This window comes from Actinia tenebrosa, unplaced genomic scaffold (assembly GCF_029948245.1).
Source record: "Actinia tenebrosa isolate PJP-AT-01 unplaced genomic scaffold, QUT_ActTen_1.0 PGA_scaffold13__45_contigs__length_12533684, whole genome shotgun sequence".
Taxonomy (NCBI): domain Eukaryota; kingdom Metazoa; phylum Cnidaria; class Anthozoa; order Actiniaria; family Actiniidae; genus Actinia; species Actinia tenebrosa.
In genome coordinates, this window is record NW_028292573.1 from 3,396,032 (window position 1) to 3,417,513 (window position 21,482).

A 21,482-nucleotide genomic window follows, 5' to 3' on the forward strand; every position below is an offset into this window, starting at 1 on the left:
TCAATTTTCGAATTCAAAAATTAAAAATTAAAATAAATATTTGAAATGACTTTTCGAAATTTTGATTTTGTACTCTGAAAATGAACTTTGGAAAAATATCCTGTAGACAGGGGGAGGTGAAGATTAGGCGGACTGAGGGTAGGTGGGTCCACTTCCGCTTTCATCATCGTACAAATTGGTCGAAAATTCTTCCATGGTTTTCTCTCAAGGTTTACATGTTGTTATAACACCCTCCTTGGTGCCTCCCCTCCCTCTATGGTTTTTTTTTTTTATTATTGTCGTTGTTAGTGAACCCACCTACCCTCAGTCCGCCTAATCTTCACCTCCCCCTGTCTACAGGATATTTTTCCAAAGTTCGTTTTCAGAGTACAAAATCAAAATTTCGAAAAGTCATTTCAAATATTTATTTTAATTTTTAATTTTTGAATTCGAAAATTGAAAATTGATATTGATGAGATAATATTCGGATTTTGACATGATCATAAAAAATGAAAATTCAAAAATCAGGAAAATTTCATATGTCCACTGATTCACGCTAACTAAATTGAAAAGTTCTTTGTGGAGTGTTACACGGACCGGACCGCCGTTCATCGTTGTCTATTTGATTTTCAGCCCATCGCGCAACTGAAATGCATAAAAAAGATTAGTCCTTACGGCTTTAAAATTTTATTTATGTTTTTTAAGTACAAAATGATAGAAAAGAATTGTTTTGACATTGTTTTGGCCGTGTTGCCATAGCGACATAATTCGGTACTCCTACAGAGTACAATTAACGCTATAATTGTACTCCTCTCGACCAATCAGAGTCGAGTAATTTTGTTGAGTGTACTATAATAATAATAATAATAATAATAATAATAGTATAATAATAATAATAACAATAATAACGATTTATTGAAGCATATTTAGAGTAGCTCTACATCTTCAACAAAGGTGGGTTCGAATCCCTTCTTATCCACATAAGATCTTTCCTTTTTTATCAATTTTTTATTAATTTAAATCTTCCACAATAAGGCAATCTTTTTAGTGAATAAACCTTTATTTCTAGCAGTTGTTCATAAGCCTGTATAAGTTCGATCAGACGTTATCAGTCATATAAGCATTATCGATCCGCGAAAAGTAGAGTTATGCTTTCCTATCTTTTCTGGTAAAGTTTGCTGACAAGAACATTTACTGCAGTTGGATTTCTATATCTGTTAGAGATATCGGGGGAATGTCTATTTTACCACCATACGATACGCTTGTTAGAGCTAGTTGACAAATGTTCACTCGTATCTGTTTCAAGTTTAATTCGTGGATCAAGTTCAAACTGGTTCAAGCTAGTACAAGGTTCGCTAAAATGTAACAATAATTCCTAAATTAGCCTACATTTTTGGGGAAATATTTACACTTAAACAGTATATACGTTTAGAATTTATTGTACTTACATCTGGTGGCGAATCACGCATCTAAGTTAGTCTTCATGGCAAAATCATCGTTGGCTCGTAGGCACGTGCATGTCGTTTCATTAAGAATTAAGCGAGTGTCTTTTATTGCATAAGGCTAGATCAAGTTTCATTGCTATGTTTAATCATTAATTTCTGGTAAATCATGGGGTCAAGGAAATCGTAAGAAACAAACAAAACGAATAAATGTATGTAAAAGTTAACTATTCTCAACATCCCGGCCCCCGATGAGGAAACCAGGGTTTCGTCATTAGCATATAATTGTCTTATCTGCATAGCAGCTTTCTTCTTTTTTCTTTCTTCTTTCTTCTTTCTTCACTGTCCTGATGCCTCCAATAGGCAGAGTTTTCTTATTGGTCGGTGTAACTCTGAGTTCTTGGTCTTTATCGCTGCACTTCGAATCCGTCCGTCTCTACCAGGGAACACCTGAGTAACGCGACCAAGAAGCCATTGGCCTCTCGGTGCGTTATCATCCGCAATCAGTACTAGATCGTTGACTGTCAGGTCTCGACGTGGCTTGAGCCATTTCTGGCGTTCTTGCAGGGTGGGTAAGTACTCGTGAACCCACCTCTTCCAGTAATGGTTCGCGAGGATCTGTACTTGTCGCCATTTTTTTCTGCTTGACAAATCTGTATCTTCAAAGTGTCCCGGAGGAAGAGTGACAGCTGGACGTTGTAACAGAAGGTGGTTGGGTGTCAGCGCCTCCAAGTCTTTGACATCGTCAGAGTTGTGGCACAGCGGTCGGGAATTCGCAATTGCTTGCGCTTCGGAGAGTACGGTTCTCAGCACCTCTTCATCTACCGTCCTTTCACCGAGTATAGCTTTCATCGACCGCTTGACACTCCTTATCAGTCTTTCCCATACTCCGGACATATGGGATGCACCCGGTGGGTGGAATACCCATTCACAGTTATGCTGCTGGAGCTCCTCTTCTATGGTCTTGTGGTTCCATTCTCTGATCGACGCACGCAACTCGCGTTCTGCTCCGACAAAGTTAGTACCATTGTCCGACCTCAGCTGTTTAACGCTTCCTCTGACGTTGATGAAGCGTCGGAGCACCATTATGAATGCGTCTGTCTCTAGTGACTGCGCCAACTCCAGATGTACAGCTCGCGTCGTCATGCAGACAAAAATGCAACCGTAGCGCTTTGCTGTACCACGACCCCTCTTTACATTTAAAGGGCCAAAGTAGTCTATGCCGGTGTAGGTAAAGGGCGGTTCGTAGGGCGTCACCCTTACCTTGGGCAGGTCTGCCATTTCTTGTGACATCCTTTCTGCATGCTGTTTCTTGCAGATGAAGCATCTTCCTAGCACCTTCTTGATCGCAGCTCTTGCCTTGACGATCCAAAACTCTTCTCTTACCTTTGAGAGCAAGTGTTCTGGTCCACAGTGACCGAGCCTCACATGATAATGGTTGATTATCAGTTCGGTGACGCAGTGGTGTTGGGGTAGGATCACTTGGTGCTTTGCATCGTACGTTATTGGTGCCTCGCTGATTCGTCCCGATACACGCATGACCCCTTCACTTGGATTCATCATAGGTTTCAACTTTACTATGTTGCTAGAAGGTTTCACTCGTGTCTGGGAACCAGACTTCCCTCGGCTAAGTTCACGGACTTCATTAGGAAAGGACCTTGCTTGCACGATAGCGACGATTCTTTGTTTAGCCTTCTTGAGGTCGTTGACTGTCAGTCGCCGGTGGCTCGGTTTCTTTCTTCCTTCCTTCAACCAATTGATGAACTTGATTATCCATGCTACACTTTTGCGCAGCCTTGACCAACTTGAGTATCTTGCGAGTAACTCGTGAAGAACCGAAGTTGCAGCTGCATCGGTCTCGGTTGCAAGGCATGTCTTCTCCTTCTTTATTTCAAGTTTGTCGTCGGGGATGTCTTCTACATGGTGACTTGGCCAGCTTTCTTCACCTTCCCAGAGGAATTGGGGTCCTCTCAGCCATCTTTCACTTTCAATGAACTGCTTTGCGTCTAGACCTCTTGAACAGTCATCAGCGGGGTTCAGCACTCCTGGGCAATGTCGCCACTGTGCTACTTCAGTGGCTTCTCTTATCTCGTTCACTCGGTTGGTAACGTAGGTTTGGAACCTTTTGCTTTCGTTGGAGATGCAATACAGAGTGATGGTGCTATCGGTCCAGAATAGCGTCTTGCTTATCAGCATGTCTAGTTCTCTCTGAATGAACTTGTCCATTCTAGTAGCAAGGACAGCACTCTGTAGTTCCATTCTTGGAATCGTTGGGGCACGAACCGGGGCATTTCTAGACTTTCCTTGGACGAAGGAACAAGATAGTGTTCCATCCGGATAGGTCGCCCTCAGATAGGAAACAGTGCCGTAACCTACTTCGGACGCATCACAAAAATGGTGTAGTTGGATGTCAGCTAAATCCACGTCGGCTGGAATTCCGAAGAAGAAGCGTGGAATCTTGACTTCAGTCATAATAGGCAGCAGGTTCTTCCAACGTTCCCATTTTTTCAGCAGCTTCCCCTTCAACGATTCGTCCCATGTCTGCTTTTCCTTCCAGCACTCTTGCAGTATCTGTTTTGCTGGGAGAACTACAGGGGCGGCGAAGCCTTGTGGGTCATAGAAAGACGAGACATAAGATAGTACGCCTCTCATCGTATTAGGCTTGCTGCATTTAGCAGCCTTGAAGCCAAAGGTGTCTTGCTCTACATTCCACTGCACGCCAAGTGCGCGTTCGATTGGCAAATCATCAAAATCTAGGTCCAAGGTGGGGTTAGCTCTTTCCTTGCTAGGGATCGAATCCAGGACTGCACGGCTGTTGGAGGTGAATTTCGTCAGTCGAAATCCTCCTCTCGATAGTAGGGATATCAAGTCCTTCGCGACTTTGATAGCAATTTCCTCACTCTTGAGCGCCTTCAGCATGTCGTCAACATAGAAGTTCCTTAGGACAGTTTGGATGACAACGGGATCGAAACTGCTTGTATTATCTTCTGCTGTTTTCTTCAGACAATAATTCGCGCAACAGGGAGAGTCTGTCGCTCCGAAGATGTGCGACGTCATTACATACTCGTCAGGGGGTCCATCGATGTCGTTACTATACCAAAGGAATCTTAAGGCATCTTGATCCTTGCGTGCTACCTTGACTTGGTGAAACATGCCTTCGACGTCTGCCACTACCGCTACCCTTTCTTGACGAAATCTCATCAGTACTCCATTCAAACTGTTTGACAGATCCGGGCCTTGTAGCAGGTTCTTGTTCAGGGAGGTTTCCTGGAATTTAGCGGCTGCGTCGAAGACGACTCTCACCTTGCCTGGTTTATTGGGGTTTGTGACTCCGTGATGTGGCAGGTAGTTGGTCTTTGGAGTAGTCGATCGTGCTTCATCTGGAGTCAGCTTCCTTGCGTATCCTCGTTGTACATATTCCTGAATTACCTTTCTGTACTTGTCTTCGAAATCTGGGTCGCGTTGAAATTTCCGTTTGAGACTGTTCAGTCGAGACTCTGCAAGCTTCCTGTTATTGGGTAGATGAGGATCGTTCTTTTTCCAGAGTAGACCCGTCTCGTAGTGTCCATTCACAAGCCTTGTGGATTCTCGAAGGATGTCTTCTGCTCTGCGGTCCTCCACCGACTTCAAGGTGTCTGTTTGGTCCTCAATTCCTACTCTCTCTATCTTCCAGAACCGTTCCAGCTGGTTGCTAAGCTCTTTATTCGTGTCCGTGAAGTTGAAGCTTGTTTCTTTCTTGGGGCTTGGGGCACCTGTCGTGTGGCCAGCAATCGTCCAGCCTAGTGCTGTTCTAGTAGCGTATAATCCACTCCGTTCATTGTCTGCGGGCGATCGAACATCCTTAACTGCGTGCGCATTTCTCACATCTTCGCCGATAATCAGTGTCACTTTCTTTAAGTCTACTTCCGGTATGCTGACGTCACATAAGTGTGGGTGCTGGTTTAGAACTATCTCGTGTGGCAGCACCCTTTCCTTTATTTCTAGTTCGCCAGAAAGGCCTTGTTCCACGTTTAAAACGGGATCTTCGTCGCTGGGTTCGGCAGCTTGTAGTTTAAAGGATACTTCCTTGTATTCGCGATCTTGTGTGCCAAGGACTGTGGTCACTGAGACTGGAAGCTTGGGGCCGTCAATGCCTAACCTTTCCGCGAGCTGGGAGCAGATTATGGTCCCTCGACTTGCGTTATCCAGGAGACCATAAGTGGTTACGGATTTGCCTTCGTCGCTTATCACTCGGACTGGAACCACATGTAGCAGGATTATTTGACCTTGTTTCTGGCTGAGGGTTGCTCGCGTGTCGATCTCCTTCCGTCTAACTACTTCTGATGCAGGTTGTGCGGAGGGTTGCGGGGATTGGCTGACAACTTGTTGCGGTCTGTGATCTCGATGCAGCAGCTTATGGTGGGGTAGGGGCGCCTTGCATAGACACCTTTCTGTTGATGTGCACTGGTACCTCATATGACCCGAAGCCAAACATAGATGACAGAGCTTTTGTTCCTTTACGAGGGTCCATCTTTCTTCAGTTGATTTCTTGGGGAAGACTTCGCAGTCCTTCAAATCATGCTGGCCCTTGCAACACACGCAGGTCTTTCTTTCTTTCTTCACGTCGGTTGCCATGGTGGATAGTGGCTTACGGTAGCTTGTAATGGGCTTCAAGGCTGTGCTCATCTTGCCAGGTTTCATGGATGAACTCGAGGCTTGATGATTGCTCAAGATATGACCAAATTGAGGGTCATTCATGATTTTCACTTGTTTGTCTACCAGGCTAAAGACATGACTGAGGTCAGGGCCGGTGTCCGTTTCGTCGCGAATTCTAGGGACACCTTTAGCCCACTCCACCTGCATGTGGAGGGGGAGTCTGTCGATTACCCTTTCTATGTTATGGCATGCGTTCATCTCGTAGAGGTATATTTTGTTGTGGCGAAGGGCCTTGATGACGGTCTGGAGGTTGTTGCGAAGCTTCGTGAGGGCAGTCTTGTTCCCTCTCTCGATCCTGGGACCATCTGTTATTCTTTTAATAGATGCTCGGACGACCTTTGCAGGGTGGCCGTACTGAGATTCCAAGATCGCCATGGCTTCTGCATATCCGTTTTCCTCTATCTCGCAATAAGTGATGGCTTCCCTTGGGTCTCCTTCAACGAAGCTCAGCAGGTGTGATATCTTTTCCTTCTCTGTCAGGCCCTTTTCCTCTAGCCAGTCCTGCATTCTCAGCTTGAAAACCGGGAATTCAGCAGGATCTCCAGAGAACTTAGGGGGATCAGGTTTCGGAATCCCTTGTCTTTGCATCATCGATTTCATGACCATCGTGGACTCCGAATTTTGCTTCATGGCGCTCATCAGCTGCTGATTTATTTGCACCAATGTAGCAGCTAGAGTCTGGTCCAGGGTTGGGTTTCTTGGGTCTTGGGACCAGTATGACCTTTGTTCGTCATACCGTTGTTCTCCTCCAGCTTGGATTTGGCGGGTATTTGGTATCGTCGATTGGCGGAGATCATCTCCCCCAAGACCATCACGTTCATCCAGGTCCTGGTCTCTGTTCGGCGTTGATGTCACAATTGGCTTCACCGGTGGTATATTTTCTTCTTTAACCTCTGTTGCAGTTTTTTTTTGTTGGCTGTACTGTCCTTCTATTTCGAATTCCAGTTCCTTTCTCTGTCTCAGTTCATCGTCTTGTTCTTCTTCTAGCAGCTGGGCCTCATAATTGGCGCACTCCATTTCGTCTTGCAGTTGCTGGAGGTGTTCCTTCAGCTCGCTTTCGGCTCTCTTGGTCTCCAGCTCGACTTTGGTCCTTTCCAGCTCCGCCTCTTCTCGAATCTGTTTCTGTTTTAGCTCCGATCTCTTTATTGCTTGTTCTAGCTTGAGCTTAGCAATCCTAGCGGATCTGGCGGCAGCGCGCGCGTTTGAGGATGTAGAGGAGCATTTACTTGCTCCTGATTTCATTGACATTATGGACTTTGCATCGTCCTGTGGGGTAGGACACGGGACTTTATCACTTGGAAGGGGGGCATTCATTGACTCCTGCAGAACTTGTATGAGAGCTTCTCTTTGTTCGTAAATTCGTCGAACAATTTTTTGATTTTTCGTGCTCATTGTTTGTAGCTCGGTGGTGTCTACAACAATTTTGGCGAGATCGCTGTAAATTTCTTGATATTTTTCCCATTCATTTTCGAGGCTTTCGATTGCCGATTTTGCCCCTGCTGGGCGAGAAACGGCGTCACATTGCTGGATATTCTGTATTATTTCTTCAATTGCTGTCTCAGAACCCCTGAGGTCAGAAACTAGTCTTTCCTTTCGCATTAATTGGAAGTATTCCGTGTGCTCCGGCTTTATCTTTGCCTGTCGGCCGGATTTTCTCGGAATTTCCCTTTCTCGTTCCGGAAGCGCCGCGCGTCCATAATCCGATTCCTCGAATTTTTTATCTTCCATGCGGTCGGTGTCAAATTACGGGCTTCTAAACTCGGGGCTTTATTGATCGAATTCAGGCCGGGATTATCTCTTAAATTTTGCTCCTCAGATCGAACTGTTAGAGATATCGGGGGAATGTCTATTTTACCACCATACGATACGCTTGTTAGAGCTAGTTGACAAATGTTCACTCGTATCTGTTTCAAGTTTAATTCGTGGATCAAGTTCAAACTGGTTCAAGCTAGTACAAGGTTCGCTAAAATGTAACAATAATTCCTAAATTAGCCTACATTTTTGGGGAAATATTTACACTTAAACAGTATATACGTTTAGAATTTATTGTACTTACATCTGGTGGCGAATCACGCATCTAAGTTAGTCTTCATGGCAAAATCATCGTTGGCTCGTAGGCACGTGCATGTCGTTTCATTAAGAATTAAGCGAGTGTCTTTTATTGCATAAGGCTAGATCAAGTTTCATTGCTATGTTTAATCATTAATTTCTGGTAAATCATGGGGTCAAGGAAATCGTAAGAAACAAACAAAACGAATAAATGTATGTAAAAGTTAACTATTCTCAACAATATCATATACCCGCAAAGGACTACTGGGTGGTACCGTAAAGACTTTTGGGTACTATTAGCTTTTTCTGCAATTTATGACAAGGAAAATAAACAGCCACCCCAGTAAATAATATACTAACAGGGGGTGATAAAAAGATAAGAAAATTAATTGGTGATTCTGACTGAGAACTTTGGATACTTGATCTCGTTCCGTCATTGCGGAAGATCAAATTCACAAGAGGCCGCGACGACGTAACGTGCAATTGAGGAATAAGAACAAAATCTCTAGAGCACGAATTTTAAGCTGAAAATCTATATATTTTATAACCAACTCATTAAAATCATGGTTGTGCAGTGGTATACTTTAGTAAAGAAACAAAGCGTCAGTTATTTAGGACGATGTAAACTGAAAATTGATCAAAATCTTTTGAAAAAAAAAAAAAAAATTTTCCAGTGTAGTAGGGGGGAGGGGAGGGGGAGGTAGGTGTGGGACTGAGGAAGTGGATTGAGCCCTTTTAACAATCAAATACGGTTCAACTATGCCGTTACGGTATCCACTGGTACTGTGTTCAATCAGCATATTTCAATCATGCTTCCTGACTGCAATAAATACCCAGATCACAATCATTCAATATTTAATGTTTTTTAATATTTGGACACTTTTTTGAAATACCAAGGACCATTATCATGTTTACCGGTGTTTGCATTGCTACGTGGCCACCCCAGACAAAAATCGTTGACGCCATTTACACGCGTGTGTGATTCAAAAGGCGCCAAAACTTCGGTCGATTGTTTACAAGTATTATGAGCTACACTCGCGTGGCCTATCCGGGCCGATCCAAACGCGTGTAAATGACGTCAACTTGTTTGATTGACGGCAGTCTATTGCAAAGTGCACGTCGCGATTTTTGTCTGGGGTGGCCGCGTAGCAATGCAAACGCTGGTAATATAAGATGTTAGTTATGATAGAATAAGCATCACATTCACTTCACTTTTCTGAGGATCTTTATACACAACACAACAGCAGGGCAAAACGTGAGAAGAAGAACAAGAATCACTCAACAATCACTATAAACAGGATTATTGTAATAATTTAGAGATAAAACGTATCCGATTTTGATGAAACACTTCTATTACAAAGTGCAAACCTTTTGTTTCAATACAAAAGTTTGAATTAAAACTCTTAGATCTTGTTATTCTCAAAGAGCAGCTGCTTTCTTTTCTCCTTGTTTCTCAGCGAAGTCATTCATGCGCTGTTCTATCTCTGGTCGATAATGACGAATTAGACCCTAAAATGAGAAGAATATATTCATTATTTATTAACACGAAGAATAATCTTGATATTGAATGTAGAGTTCATACCATGAAAACCTTTGTAAGAAATTGCACAAATTAGTTCAGACCTCAGTAGACCTTAGACCTACAAAACTTTGCACTAGTTTGTACAATTTGGATAGCTAACTTTTTCACGGATATATGGGATGCACTATATGATGCTTTTTTTTTAATGACACAAGACAATATAACTAGATATATGGGGAGGGGGGAAGGGAATTTGGGGAGGGTCAAATCTTCCCCCCCCCCCCCCTACACACACATCTAACTTGCCTGCTTGCAGCCGAACAACCTCAATATATGTAACAATCCAATATATGTTTATTATCTGAGTTTGTTCAATGTTTATAGTTGTAACTAAGCAGAAGCTAGAATCCCGGATGCCTGTGAGTTGTTTAAGTCCCAGACACCTTAAACTAGCTCTAGAGAACAAGGAAAAGTATATTTTGATTGACTTTATATTTACCTGGACTGGCCAAGCTGCACCATCACCAAGAGCACAAATGGTATGTCCTTCAATTTGCTTGCTCAACTCCTACAGTACAATAAACAAGAGTGGCAAGGGACACACTATCTAACAACACATTGACAATTGCAAGTAAACTCGACAAACTGATATTATATAATAAAAATATTTTTCAATGTCCTGTACTGTACATACCCAAAGCATATCGATTTCATCAGGTTTAGCATTTCCTACAGCTAAAGAAAGACAATAAAAGACCAGTTAAAACAAATACTAGTTCAACAGAGAGGATTTACTCTCACTGGTGGATTAAGTGCAAACACTGTATATCCAGACAGGGCAGAAAAACTGTTTTTGGCTTTCGTCATAAGGAGAGCTTTACGTATTTAAAAGCTCAATATTTTGTAAACACGTTCTTTTGGAGCCAAGCAGCAAAATATCAAATGCGACCAAAATTTATTGAATGCGTATTTGAGATATAAAGCCGTGTACTTTGGGAGAGGTGATATTTTGATCAGCAGAAAAACTGACATTTTCGTGAATACTAAGTAGATTTTTACTCTAATGATTCGACAAAATTTCGTCACAAGTTTCGAGCAGCAATGAAACACATGAAACGCTTGAAAATTTTGAGTACTAAACTCAGTTAAATAAAAAATAATCGTGGAAGTAGCGGGCTTGTCGTTTTTCTGCCCTGTCGTATATCCATGAAACAGTGGTAAATAACTACTGTACCATTATTTGTACTACATAGCATTAGAGAACAGTTACATCTACGTTGCACTATTTAGTGTTTTACAAATTAAGTGTGAGTACAATAGCTTACCAATTAGAGTGGTTTTTATAAACCCATGAAACAAAGTGTACTACTTAGAGTAATATAGTCGGATAAACACAATAGAAAACAAAAGAATTTAAGTGTAATAGTATGAAAACCACTCTATATATCTAGAAAATTAACCCCACTTCCCAAATACACACAAACACACACAGCTTTCAGTATTTATACAGTAGTTAAAATCTTAACATAGAAGCCATACGATAATCAAGGGGGGCTCGTCAGTCCCAGTTTCTTACCAAATCTGTTCATGATCTTGAGCATCCAGTTACATCCTTCCCTGCAAGGAGTGCACTAAGTAATAAAGAAATCAGTAAATTTGCAAGGAATTTAAAACAATAGGGGGACATTGAAGAAATGCATATTTGCAACAAAGCTAGGCCACATTCTCTTTGAAAAACAAATCATCAAATATGGTATTTGCTCCTTCAGTGCAACTCTTTTTTATTTCTACATATCTTCACTGATCATTATGGTGACTACCATATCCATCATGATTATCATCATCATCATCATCTTTCTCCTTTTTCTCATCAACATCAATGTTGTTATCAACATCATCATCACAATGTATATCACCCCCTGATCGATATATTTCCATCAATACCTCTTTTTACATTGATTATATATCAAGAAAGCAAGACAGAAATCACTTACTTGTCCACAGCTCTCGTGCTTATAAAATTCTATCAGTCTTGCTATTCCTTTTACAATATCACTCTGAAATAAAATGAAAGTTTTGAACCTTTCCCCACCGGTAATGGAAGTAAATAAAGTCATCAGGAGAACTACAGTATCTATTAAAGGTCATACCCAATATACTGTACAGTACCAGAGTGCATTACTCTCTCTAACTCGGAAAATATTCCCTTTGAAAGGGATTTAGTACAAAAGTAAATTATTCCATAAACACGACTCTTCGTAATGAATGCTATCAAACAATGTTCAGGACGTGGTGTTACCTGTTTGTTAAAGACTATAAGAGCTGCTGTTCCTAAACCAGTCTGGGCTTGTACAAGTGCATCAAAATCCATCAAGACATCTTCACAAACACTAAACCAAAAATATATAAAAACCATAAATATGTGTTTCATTAATATATGCATGTTACTATTAATATGCGATAACGAATAATGTATTTTTTTAAACATCTGTTAATATCTGTTAAGGCCCAGTTTAAAAGTCAAATTTCACATGTGACAAATTGAATACAAATGAATGCAAACAATAGGTTTTGCTCATTTGAATTGCACAACCCTTTTGTCTTTACAATAGTAACCATGATGGGTGATGGTGATGATGGATGATGATGATAGTGATAATGATGACATTGATGGTGATGATGATGAATGATGTTAATGGAAGATGATGATGGTGATGATGATGACATTAATGTTGATGATGATGAATGATGTTAATGGAAGATGATGATGGCGATGATGATGAATGGTGTTAATGGAAGATGATGGTGATAATGATGGCATTAATGGTGATGATTATGAATGATGTTAATGGAAGATGATGATGGTGATGATGGATGATGACGATGATAATGGATGGTGATGATGGATGATGATGATGACGATGATAATGGATGATGATGATGATAGATGATGATGGTGACGATAATAATAGATGATGATACAGGATAACCAAGTATACTTTACTTACTCCAAAGGAATGAGAGGTGTAGAAGACCCACCAGGGATTACACCCAAGAGGTTGTCCCATCCACCTATAAAACAAATATAGCAAAATGTTAATCTGAATACAACAAAAGAACTCTTTTAATTGGTTAACACCCTCAATTATCTAGGATTTCAGGTACGAAATTTGAATTGCAAGGTTGGTCTAACTCAAAGTCTCTTGCATGTCATTTGTCAGGTCAGAGGCATATTGGAACTGTCAAAATGAAAGTGTAACCAGACAAAAAAAAATTACAGTGTAAAATCCTTGATTTTGATATTTTCGTGTGCAGTCAATCACTCACTCATCTAAAACCCTCTAGCTTACATACCTATTACACCTCCTGCATGTTTCTCTATCAACAGCTTTAGGGGTATCGACATTTCTTCCTCCACAGTACAAGGATTATTCACATGACCAGATATGTTGAAGAGCTAAAATTTAAAATCATGTACTTATTAAATATGTCAGACAATCACTTCAGAAATTAAACGTATACAAATCGAAAAATGACAAAAAAAGATTCTAACAATTTTAATAGGCTACAGTTGAAATAGTTGTAATTTACATATATTTTCAAGCCTTTTAAAGTAGAGTAAATTATATAATTTTATTTAAAATTCAAAAAGTAATGACCTTTGTTCCTGCATTTCTTGGACGACCAAAACCTGCAAACCATTCAGCTCCTCTTCTGCAGATAGCCTTAAAAAAGTGTGTTATTTAGTAACATTATTCAATGCATTATTAGTACACCCGCACACAAATTTCCAGTTTGTAGTACTTACTGGAGCAACAGCAACTGTTTCAACATTAGCAACTGTAGTTGGGCAGCCAAAGACACCTGTGATAATACAGATGATGATACTTAAGGAATGGATCATAAGTAGCGTGCATCCATCGAGTTATGGATGCACGCGGGAGGTTGCTAAGCACGAAGAAAAGCGTAAGAGTTGCACGACGCGAAGCGGAGTGCAACTCTAGCTTTTTTGAGTGCTTAAGCAACCTCCCAAGTGCATCCATAACTCGATGGACGCACAGCTACTTATGATCCATTGCTTTTATAATATAGTCAAGTCAACAAACAAGAAATAAATACAAATTATAGACTGTATTTGTTGATCATGCCCTAAATTCTCCTTACGCACCTTGAGTGAATGAAAAGCACAAAGGCGCCAAAAACAGAAAAACAGTCGTTTTGAAAATGGCAGCTTTACACTGAAGACAGTTATGACTACAATAATGGCAAAAATTTAGCTTACAAGTGAATCAAAGATGTCCAAAACTACGGAGAAAGTGATTTTCAACTGTAAGAAGTACATTTCAAATGTTGACATATCTTAGTACAGTAATGCCCGAGAAAATCAGTGAAAAACAAAGTGGCTGTCTTTGTTGTTGTTGACGATGTTCAAGTTTGTTATCGTACAATGACTTAGCAATGGAAATAATCTCGTACACGGATCAAAACTAACTGACTGAACTGGATTAATTTTCTCTGGGTAGTACGCTTTGTCGGCTTTCCCTCCCATGTAGAGCTTCAGAAAGTACTTCACTGCAGTTGTGAAGCTGCGAAGTAGATGGTGAGCAAGATATTTATAGTTAATTACTTTGGAAATACTCTTGTTGAATAAATACACGATAACAATATTTTTGTATTTATTTAATCATTGCTTAAAATCCTTTGAATGTAGACACCGACCGATCGATTTGTGGTTTGCTTTGTCTTTTTGGAGTGACGCTCTGACACAATCTTGTCCAGCTCACTGTTTGAAAGTGATGCAAATCTTGACGTATTATTACTAGGCTGATCAAATGACAACTCTATACTAAATGTCGGAGATTGATGAGTATTTTCGCTAGTTTTTTTCAATCATTTTCAGTTATCTTTTCTAGATAAATTGTCAGCAAAAAGATACAAAAAGTTTTTTTTTTCGCCGAAGCTAAAAAAGCTGACGTGAGCGTGCAACCCATGGGCAAATGGTTCATGCTTTTCAACCAATCAGATCGCGCAGATTTACTTGACTATATTATAAAGAATAATACATTTTAGTTTTAAGATTTTATATTTTCAAGATTTCCCTTTGGGGATGGATAACTTACAGATTAAAGTAATAACAAATATACGTAAGAAACAGATCCAAGGTGGTGATTTTTTGAAATGTTTTGAACTGACTGGGGACATCCTTACTCTGCGAGCTGAGGATTTTTTTAAAACCCTCTCCCATCTCCATCTCCCGACTGTTGGGAGATGGGAGAGGGTTTTTAAAAAATCCTCTGCTCACAGGGTACTCATACAATAGCATTGGGATTGAGATGACTGCTTAGCCAATGAAACCAGTCTTGGTATCCTGGGGGTTATGGCACAGCCAAACACAGTAGGATTAAGATGATTGATAAGCCAATGAAAACGCTTAGTCTTGGTATCCTGGGGGTCATGGCACAGCCAATCACAGTAGGATTGAGATGACTGCTTAGCCAATGAAAACGCTTAGTCTTGGTATCCTGGGGGTCATGGCACAGCCAATCATAGTAGGATTGAGATGATTGATTAGCCAATGACAAACACTTAGTCTTGGTATCCTGGGCACCAGTATTGCAGACAATCCAGTCATGTGACTTGTCACATAACATTGTTGCATTGTGCAATGCAGAAGGAGGATGCATGCATCCACTAACACTTAAGACTTCATAACCTGCTGCAGAGCAATTTTTACTCACTAAAGGCTGATGCAGAATTAAAGTAATATATTGGGTGACAATCTTGTTGCCCATTATTCTAAATATGAAGTATATGTACAAGATAGGTAATGCCATACCAACATCAGCTGGGAATGGTGGTTTCAATCTGGGTTTGCCTTGCTTGCCTTCTAAGCTTTCTATAAGAGCCTGAAATATAGTATAAAATACTCCCATTTAGCCATTTAGAGATCGGCTTTGATCAGTCTTAGCCTCGATTGTGTATGAATGTGTATTTTCTTTCATTATGGCCCATTGTATAGTAAGGAATGTATGGCCATGCCCACGTATTATTTTTGCTCTGAAGGGACTGGTATTTCCCACTTTCCATACTGTTTATTGGTTCACTGGTCAAACTATGCATTCTGTAGAAACTTTTAGGTTCACATTTTAATAATATTTTGAAACTAGGTAAGGCAGAGGTGGCATAGTGTTAAGTCAGATTCCCAGACTAGGTATCACATGCAAGCAGAGTTTCAACTTAATTCTCTCCTGTGCTTTAAGAATTTTTCTCCAGGTTCTCCGGTTTACCACCATCTGTAAAGATAAATTCCTGTTCTATCATGAAAGAAGGGCCACAGTTTTGTTAGCCACAGGCTATTTAGTGCTATTCTTGTAAAACAAGGACAATTTATTATTTACAATTTACAATTCCAGTGCCCTTAGAGTAACCAATGACCAGTGAACCAATGCATGAAAAGTGTTGGTGAGGATGACTTTTGTTAACTAAAGCTTTCAATTATGCTTCTAATTCTCCTTTTGACACTAAATATTTAGAGGAAATACATTTAATTGTAAACAAATTTTTTTTACTTACAGTTTCTTCGCCACAGATGTATGCTCCTGCCCCTCTGTGCATGTAAACATCAAAATCAAAGCCACTTCCACAAGCATTCTTGCCTATTAATCCAGCCTTGTAAGCTTCATTGATGGCAAGCTGCATATTAGATGCTTCATTGTAGAACTCTCCTCTTATGTAGATGTAAGCTAGCAAGAGAAGTAATATTGAAAACATGAAAAATAATTACTAAACCATTTTCACCACTCAGAATTGGCAGTATTCGACTAGTCCAATAGTAGTGCATGATTCCGAAAAGATTAAATCACTTTGTGGAATTAGTTTTCGCTGAGGGAAAAAAATCAGAGAACCCAGAGAGAAAAACCCTCAATGAACAGGAGTGGATCTACAAACAATTCTTATAACTTATTGCAATTTTGAGCCGCCAATTCGAGTATACATTGGCAACAAGTAGGAAGAAAATATATCCTGTGTTGACTGTAGTCATGAATCTACAAAGGTTTATATTGGTGGCTCTCTCCCTTAACTTATAGAAGAAACGTGGTACTGCAGTGCATAGGTTAAAGTATCAAGCTAACAATCAAGGTAGTTTGTAATGCACATAAAAATAGAATGGAGATTAAAAGTGTTTCCACAGAGCTAGCTCTTCTTCCTCTGGATTTTAGAAATTGGAATTTAGAAGTTGATTTTTTGTGGAGGGAGGAAAATCTGGAAAACCCAGAGAAAAAGCCTTCAAAGCACAGACGAGAACCTGTACTCACATACAACACCAAGTCTGGTTTGCCTTGGTAAGAGGCAAGTGCTCTCACCACTACTCGATCCATGCTAATACCTTTGCCTTTTCTCTGGTGATACTAGTATTAGGGATTATTAGTTAGTATTATAAAGGATAGGCTGTAGTTTACCTGCCCTGGCACCCATGCTTGCACCAGCCACTAGACATCCTTCAATCAGCTTGTGTGGATCATTTCTCATGATCTCTCTATCCTTGCATGTCCCTGGTTCACCTTCATCAGCATTGACAACAAGGTACTTGGGTCTGCAAAAACCATAATTATCATAATAATTATAACAAATATAATAAATAGATTTTTGAAGAGATAATCAGAAAAATAGGATTATAATTACGTGGTCTGAGTTCCAAAAATCATCTTTCTCTGTTTCATATCATACCTTATTTTACGACACACTCAATTTCTCGTGTATTATGGCCATTTTGTGAGTGCAACTACATAGCGATAATACACAGTCTGTGAATTGGTTTTGAACGTTTTTTTTGTGCTGATGTCAGCGTGAGAAAAATTTCCTCTAATCCATTGTGCGGCTTATGTCAGTGGTTTGAGCTTGTGACTACTTTGCTTGTTTACAATAAAAATGGTTGTTTTTCATGCACTCATTCTCAGTTTTTTCATGTCGTACAATAAATAATTTATTACACTGCTATAATTGTGTATTACAGCCGGATAATTTTACTTCAGAAGCTGTACGGCGTTCAAAAAATTAAGGCCACTTTCTCTTGTACAGTGTAAAATTATTGGGCTGTAATACGCAAACTAACAGCGTAATAACTAATAACCTCTATAAAAACAGGGCTGTAACCAGGGAGAAGCACAGGGTGCATGTGCACTCCCCCATAAAAGCTCCTTTTCCTTTAAAATTGCATGTAAATGTTTTTTTTGATTAAATGTAGACCACTTTCCATCTGCATATCGTAGCGTTTTTGTTTTTTTTTGGGGGGGGGGGGGGGGGGGAGGGGGTTCTGTTTTTGTATTTTGGTTCTGTTTTTTTTTATGTTTTTGGCTCTGCAAATCATTGCCTGTACACCTCCCCTGCAAGATCCTGGTTACGCCCCTGATAAAACAGTGGATATAAGCCATTATGAGGCCTAGGAAAAACACTGGGTTGAGTTGTGGGGCTATTTTATATAATTAGCAGATAAAATAGATGCCATCTTGGAATTGTGTCCTAAAACAGTCCCAAAGTGTACAAATAGTTTGAACAGGGATGAAATTCAAGATGGAGCCGTTATTTCTTTTTTTATTCTAATTTCTTTTTTTATTTTAATCTATTTAGGACTCAGTGATCAATGCCATCAACAACACCCAAAGCAGAGGTGTTTGTTAATCAACCCTTACTGACTTTACCTTCCATCTGATGGCTTATTCATGAAACCCCATTTCATTCCAGTTGGGAAACCTAAGAAGGATAGAAAGTAGTACACTATGTTTTTTTATAAGGCATCAACTTTATGTAAATCATGAAATTATGTACAATGTACCATAATATTTGTCCTTGATGCAAAAGATAGTTTTGAAGGTGATACTAACCTGCTCCTCCACGACCTCTCAGGCCAGACTTGGTCACTTCACTAATACTCCAATCAGAACCCTTCAGGATGATTTCCTTTGTCTTGTACCAATCTCCCTGTCATCGATAATTAATAATCAATACTAAATAATAAAGTAATGATAAATAATTATTTGATTGGTAAGATTTTTAAAAAATAAAACAGTTTTCTATTTTACATAATCCATTCTTACCACAAGGGATGCTGAGAGAACACAAGAGAAATGTTTACCAATTATTAGCTGAAGGCGAAGTGAATATCAGGGAATATTTACCGAGACACGAGCCTTCAAGCAGTGAGGTAAATATTCTCCATATTCTCTGAGCCTGAGACGAATAATTGCTTTAGCATACACCAACTTGTGTACAGAGTAACTTATTTTCATATACAATAATTTGAAAAACAAACAAACGGAAACTTTTAGTTTGTGTGACAAATTTATGTAAAACGTTTAGCAAAACTTTTAGGCCATACTTCGTTGCCTTTTTAGAATTGATAGGAGTGGCATTTACTTTCATTTTTTTCAATTTCCTCATCGGAAATCATAGCAAAACGATTGCCGGCAGATGCAATTTTGTTGCCAACTCAATATTCCGAGATTCAGAGGTGAATATCATACAGTATTCACCTCCAATTATTCAACCAAGGAAGTACACAAGTTGGTATTTGCTAAATCTCATTATATCCTTTTATCTTCTAATTATATCTCTTTATATCCTTTTATATCAAGCTTTGATAAGATAACGAGTGCAAAAATTAACAAAAAATGCTGGTTTTTTTCCTACAAAATTACATCAGAGGATAACAAAAAATGTCATTTTTCAGAAAACCTAAGTTTGGTCTCAGTTTTTATGTTCTATGCATTCTTTTGAACCTGGCCATGATTTTGTAAGTGAGTACATGATTTAACTTATTTCCATACCCTTTGCATAGCTCCCTTAAGCTTCCAATCATGTCTGCCATAAAGATTGGTGAAGATTCTATCTTCGTCCTTCAAACAAAAATTATACAGTTACCAACTTTTCCTTTTGTAGACAATTATTAGAGATGAAAGAAAAAAACTGATATGAATTTTAAAAATAAAATAGATAGAAAAACAAGAAATTACCTTTAAGTTGCCAAAAGATCTCTGTGGCTGAGAAATTCAGTTCAATTATATAGGTTAGAATACTTTGTACTTTATATAGAAAGCATCAATGACAGCAATGACAATGACACAGGCACATTTTCAAAACGTCTTTGCTAGAACGTCAGTTGGTGCTTTTTGACAATCTAAAATGGATATTTTGCCCCATCACATGCGCACACCCATAATACAGCTTGGGCTGCCTGTGGATAGATGGTATAACAATAAAATCTCTTTGCTTTCAGGAATTGAATTATTACTTTATGTAAAACGATAGCACTGTTCCTCACACGATGGTGCAAAACCTCTATAGAAGCTTTAAAGAAAAGCATGAAAACTATTTTGAAAATGAGCTTATGCTACATGTATCATCCTAGCATCACCACCCTGGTCTCGCATCCAATTCCTATGCATAAGGTCTCTATTATCTTGTGTTGGGCTCCCTGTGTACTAGCATACCTCAGGAGAAGCTGCGGTTGATGATAGTCTTGAGCTTGTTACTGCTTCACTGAGAGAGCAAAATCTATTTCCTATGCAAAAAAAGAAATATATTTATAACTATGAATAATATACTAAGGAAATAGAAAACATGTGTGTGTGCTGTGTGCAGTTTATTATATAGCTTAGATAGTATGAGTGCTCTAATTGGTCAAGAACTTTGCTTCATAATTGAAAGGAACCCGGTTGTTGGCATCATCCATGTGCACACAGCAATTAACCTTGATAAAAATACAGTGTACATATAGCATTGAAAACTATGACAGGTTTTCTTTTTGTATAATAAATCGATTAAACCACCCCTTTTCTGCATGCAATAAGTGCAAATTAAGTCTTAAATCATGCTTCTTTTGTGCTTACACCACTTCTTGTTTGCTTTACTACTGAAGGGAGTATGAAAATAGCAGTTTTATTCTTAAACAAAGCACAGAGAGATTGGCAAGACACGACTAGTCGCTTCTCAAGTGTTCTGCCTATATCACAAGTGATTTATACTGTAAGCTAAATAACATCACACAGCAAAGCAAGCACGTTATCATTTAATTTTTCAGGTAATTTTTTAGGCATTTAAATTTAAAATGCTTTTATAAAATATATAAACAATTTTTAAGGACTTATTTTAACCGATTGGAGAAGGGCAGAATTGAGGGGAAAAGGTGAAGAAATCTCATACGTAAAAACAACATTTGATATTTTTAATCTTAGATCTTTGGAACTTGAACTGGAACTTTTATGACTCACACACATTCAAGAAGTGTATAAAAATAGTTTTTTAAAGACGTGTCTGTACACAAACAAACACAAACTTTAAAAAAAACAGTTCTGAAAGAAATCTTCCACCAAACAGTTTCCCCACCATCACATAACAGCTCATCTTCAACAAACTCCCAAAATATCAATTTTCTAAGTACTCACCCAAAACTCGGGACGACTGAAGCTTTAATAACGGCCTTGCCATAACTCTGATTAACAGGCGAAGAACTCGCTTTATTTATGGCGTTATTTGTATTTTATTCTCCCACTTACATAACACACTACACCATCCAAGATGGCTGCCACCTCTGACTACGACAACAAAGGCTTGTGGGAAACCACAGGGAGCCCATTTCAGAAAATGAAACAGAACCTTTTTTGCTTTATAAAAAAAAGTCTGCTAGATAATAAATGCTGATGTAAAAATTAATGATGAAGAAAGATTGGGTTCCCTTTTATAACGCGCCTTAGCCGTGAGATTCTCTAGTTATTTAAATTATCTAGCGTGGGCTCCCT

The 21,482-nt window shown here is 39.3% G+C and overlaps 2 protein-coding genes across 3 annotated transcripts; both read right to left on the bottom strand.

Moving 5' to 3' along the window:
* Window positions 1-1,264: 1,264 nt before the first annotated feature.
* On the bottom strand, window positions 1,265-8,590 carry LOC148911628 (uncharacterized). 2 transcript variants are annotated; one of them, XR_016119528.1, is made up of 2 exons: window positions 1,428-8,589; window positions 1,265-1,334 (listed from the first exon to the last, which is right to left on the bottom strand). XR_016119528.1 is itself a non-coding variant. In XM_089028691.1 (2 exons), the coding sequence occupies exon 2, from the start codon at window positions 7,842-7,844 to the stop codon at window positions 1,761-1,763; it is 6,084 nt and encodes a 2,027-aa protein (XP_088884817.1). In that variant the 5' UTR covers window positions 7,845-8,079; window positions 8,173-8,590; the 3' UTR covers window positions 1,265-1,760. The 2 variants fall into 2 exon arrangements, 1 of the variants encoding a protein (XP_088884817.1); XM_089028691.1 differs by having other exon boundaries at window positions 1,265-8,079; window positions 8,173-8,590.
* A 422-nt stretch (window positions 8,591-9,012) lies between these two features.
* LOC116304682 (NADH dehydrogenase [ubiquinone] flavoprotein 1, mitochondrial) lies at window positions 9,013-21,277 on the bottom strand. The gene is made up of 19 exons (XM_031714452.2): window positions 21,129-21,277; window positions 20,175-20,245; window positions 19,698-19,724; window positions 19,512-19,580; window positions 18,570-18,666; window positions 18,387-18,438; window positions 17,148-17,281; window positions 16,261-16,430; window positions 15,524-15,593; window positions 13,496-13,551; window positions 13,347-13,412; window positions 13,042-13,144; window positions 12,696-12,759; window positions 11,987-12,077; window positions 11,682-11,744; window positions 11,264-11,318; window positions 10,382-10,422; window positions 10,187-10,255; window positions 9,013-9,674 (listed from the first exon to the last, which is right to left on the bottom strand). Exons 1-19 carry the CDS (start codon window positions 21,169-21,171, stop codon window positions 9,585-9,587), a joined length of 1,431 nt encoding a protein of 476 aa, XP_031570312.2. The 5' UTR covers window positions 21,172-21,277; the 3' UTR covers window positions 9,013-9,584.
* Between the last annotated feature and the right edge of the window lie 205 nt (window positions 21,278-21,482).

Excerpts from the sequence above, each read along its gene's own strand:
- LOC116304682 (XM_031714452.2), bottom strand. The coding sequence starts at position 21,171 with ATGGCAAGGCCGTTATTAAAGCTTCAGTCGTCCCGAGTTTTGG. Across the intron at positions 19,725-20,174 it reads CAACCGCAGCTTCTCCTGAG|CCACAGAGATCTTTTGGCAA; the intron begins GTATGCTAGTAC and ends TGAATTTCTCAG. Across the intron at positions 11,319-11,681 it reads AGCACGAGAGCTGTGGACAA|TGCACTCCTTGCAGGGAAGG; the intron begins GTAAGTGATTTC and ends TTTATTACTTAG.
- LOC148911628 (XM_089028691.1), bottom strand. The coding sequence starts at position 7,844 with ATGGAAGATAAAAAATTCGAGGAATCGGATTATGGACGCGCGGCGCTT.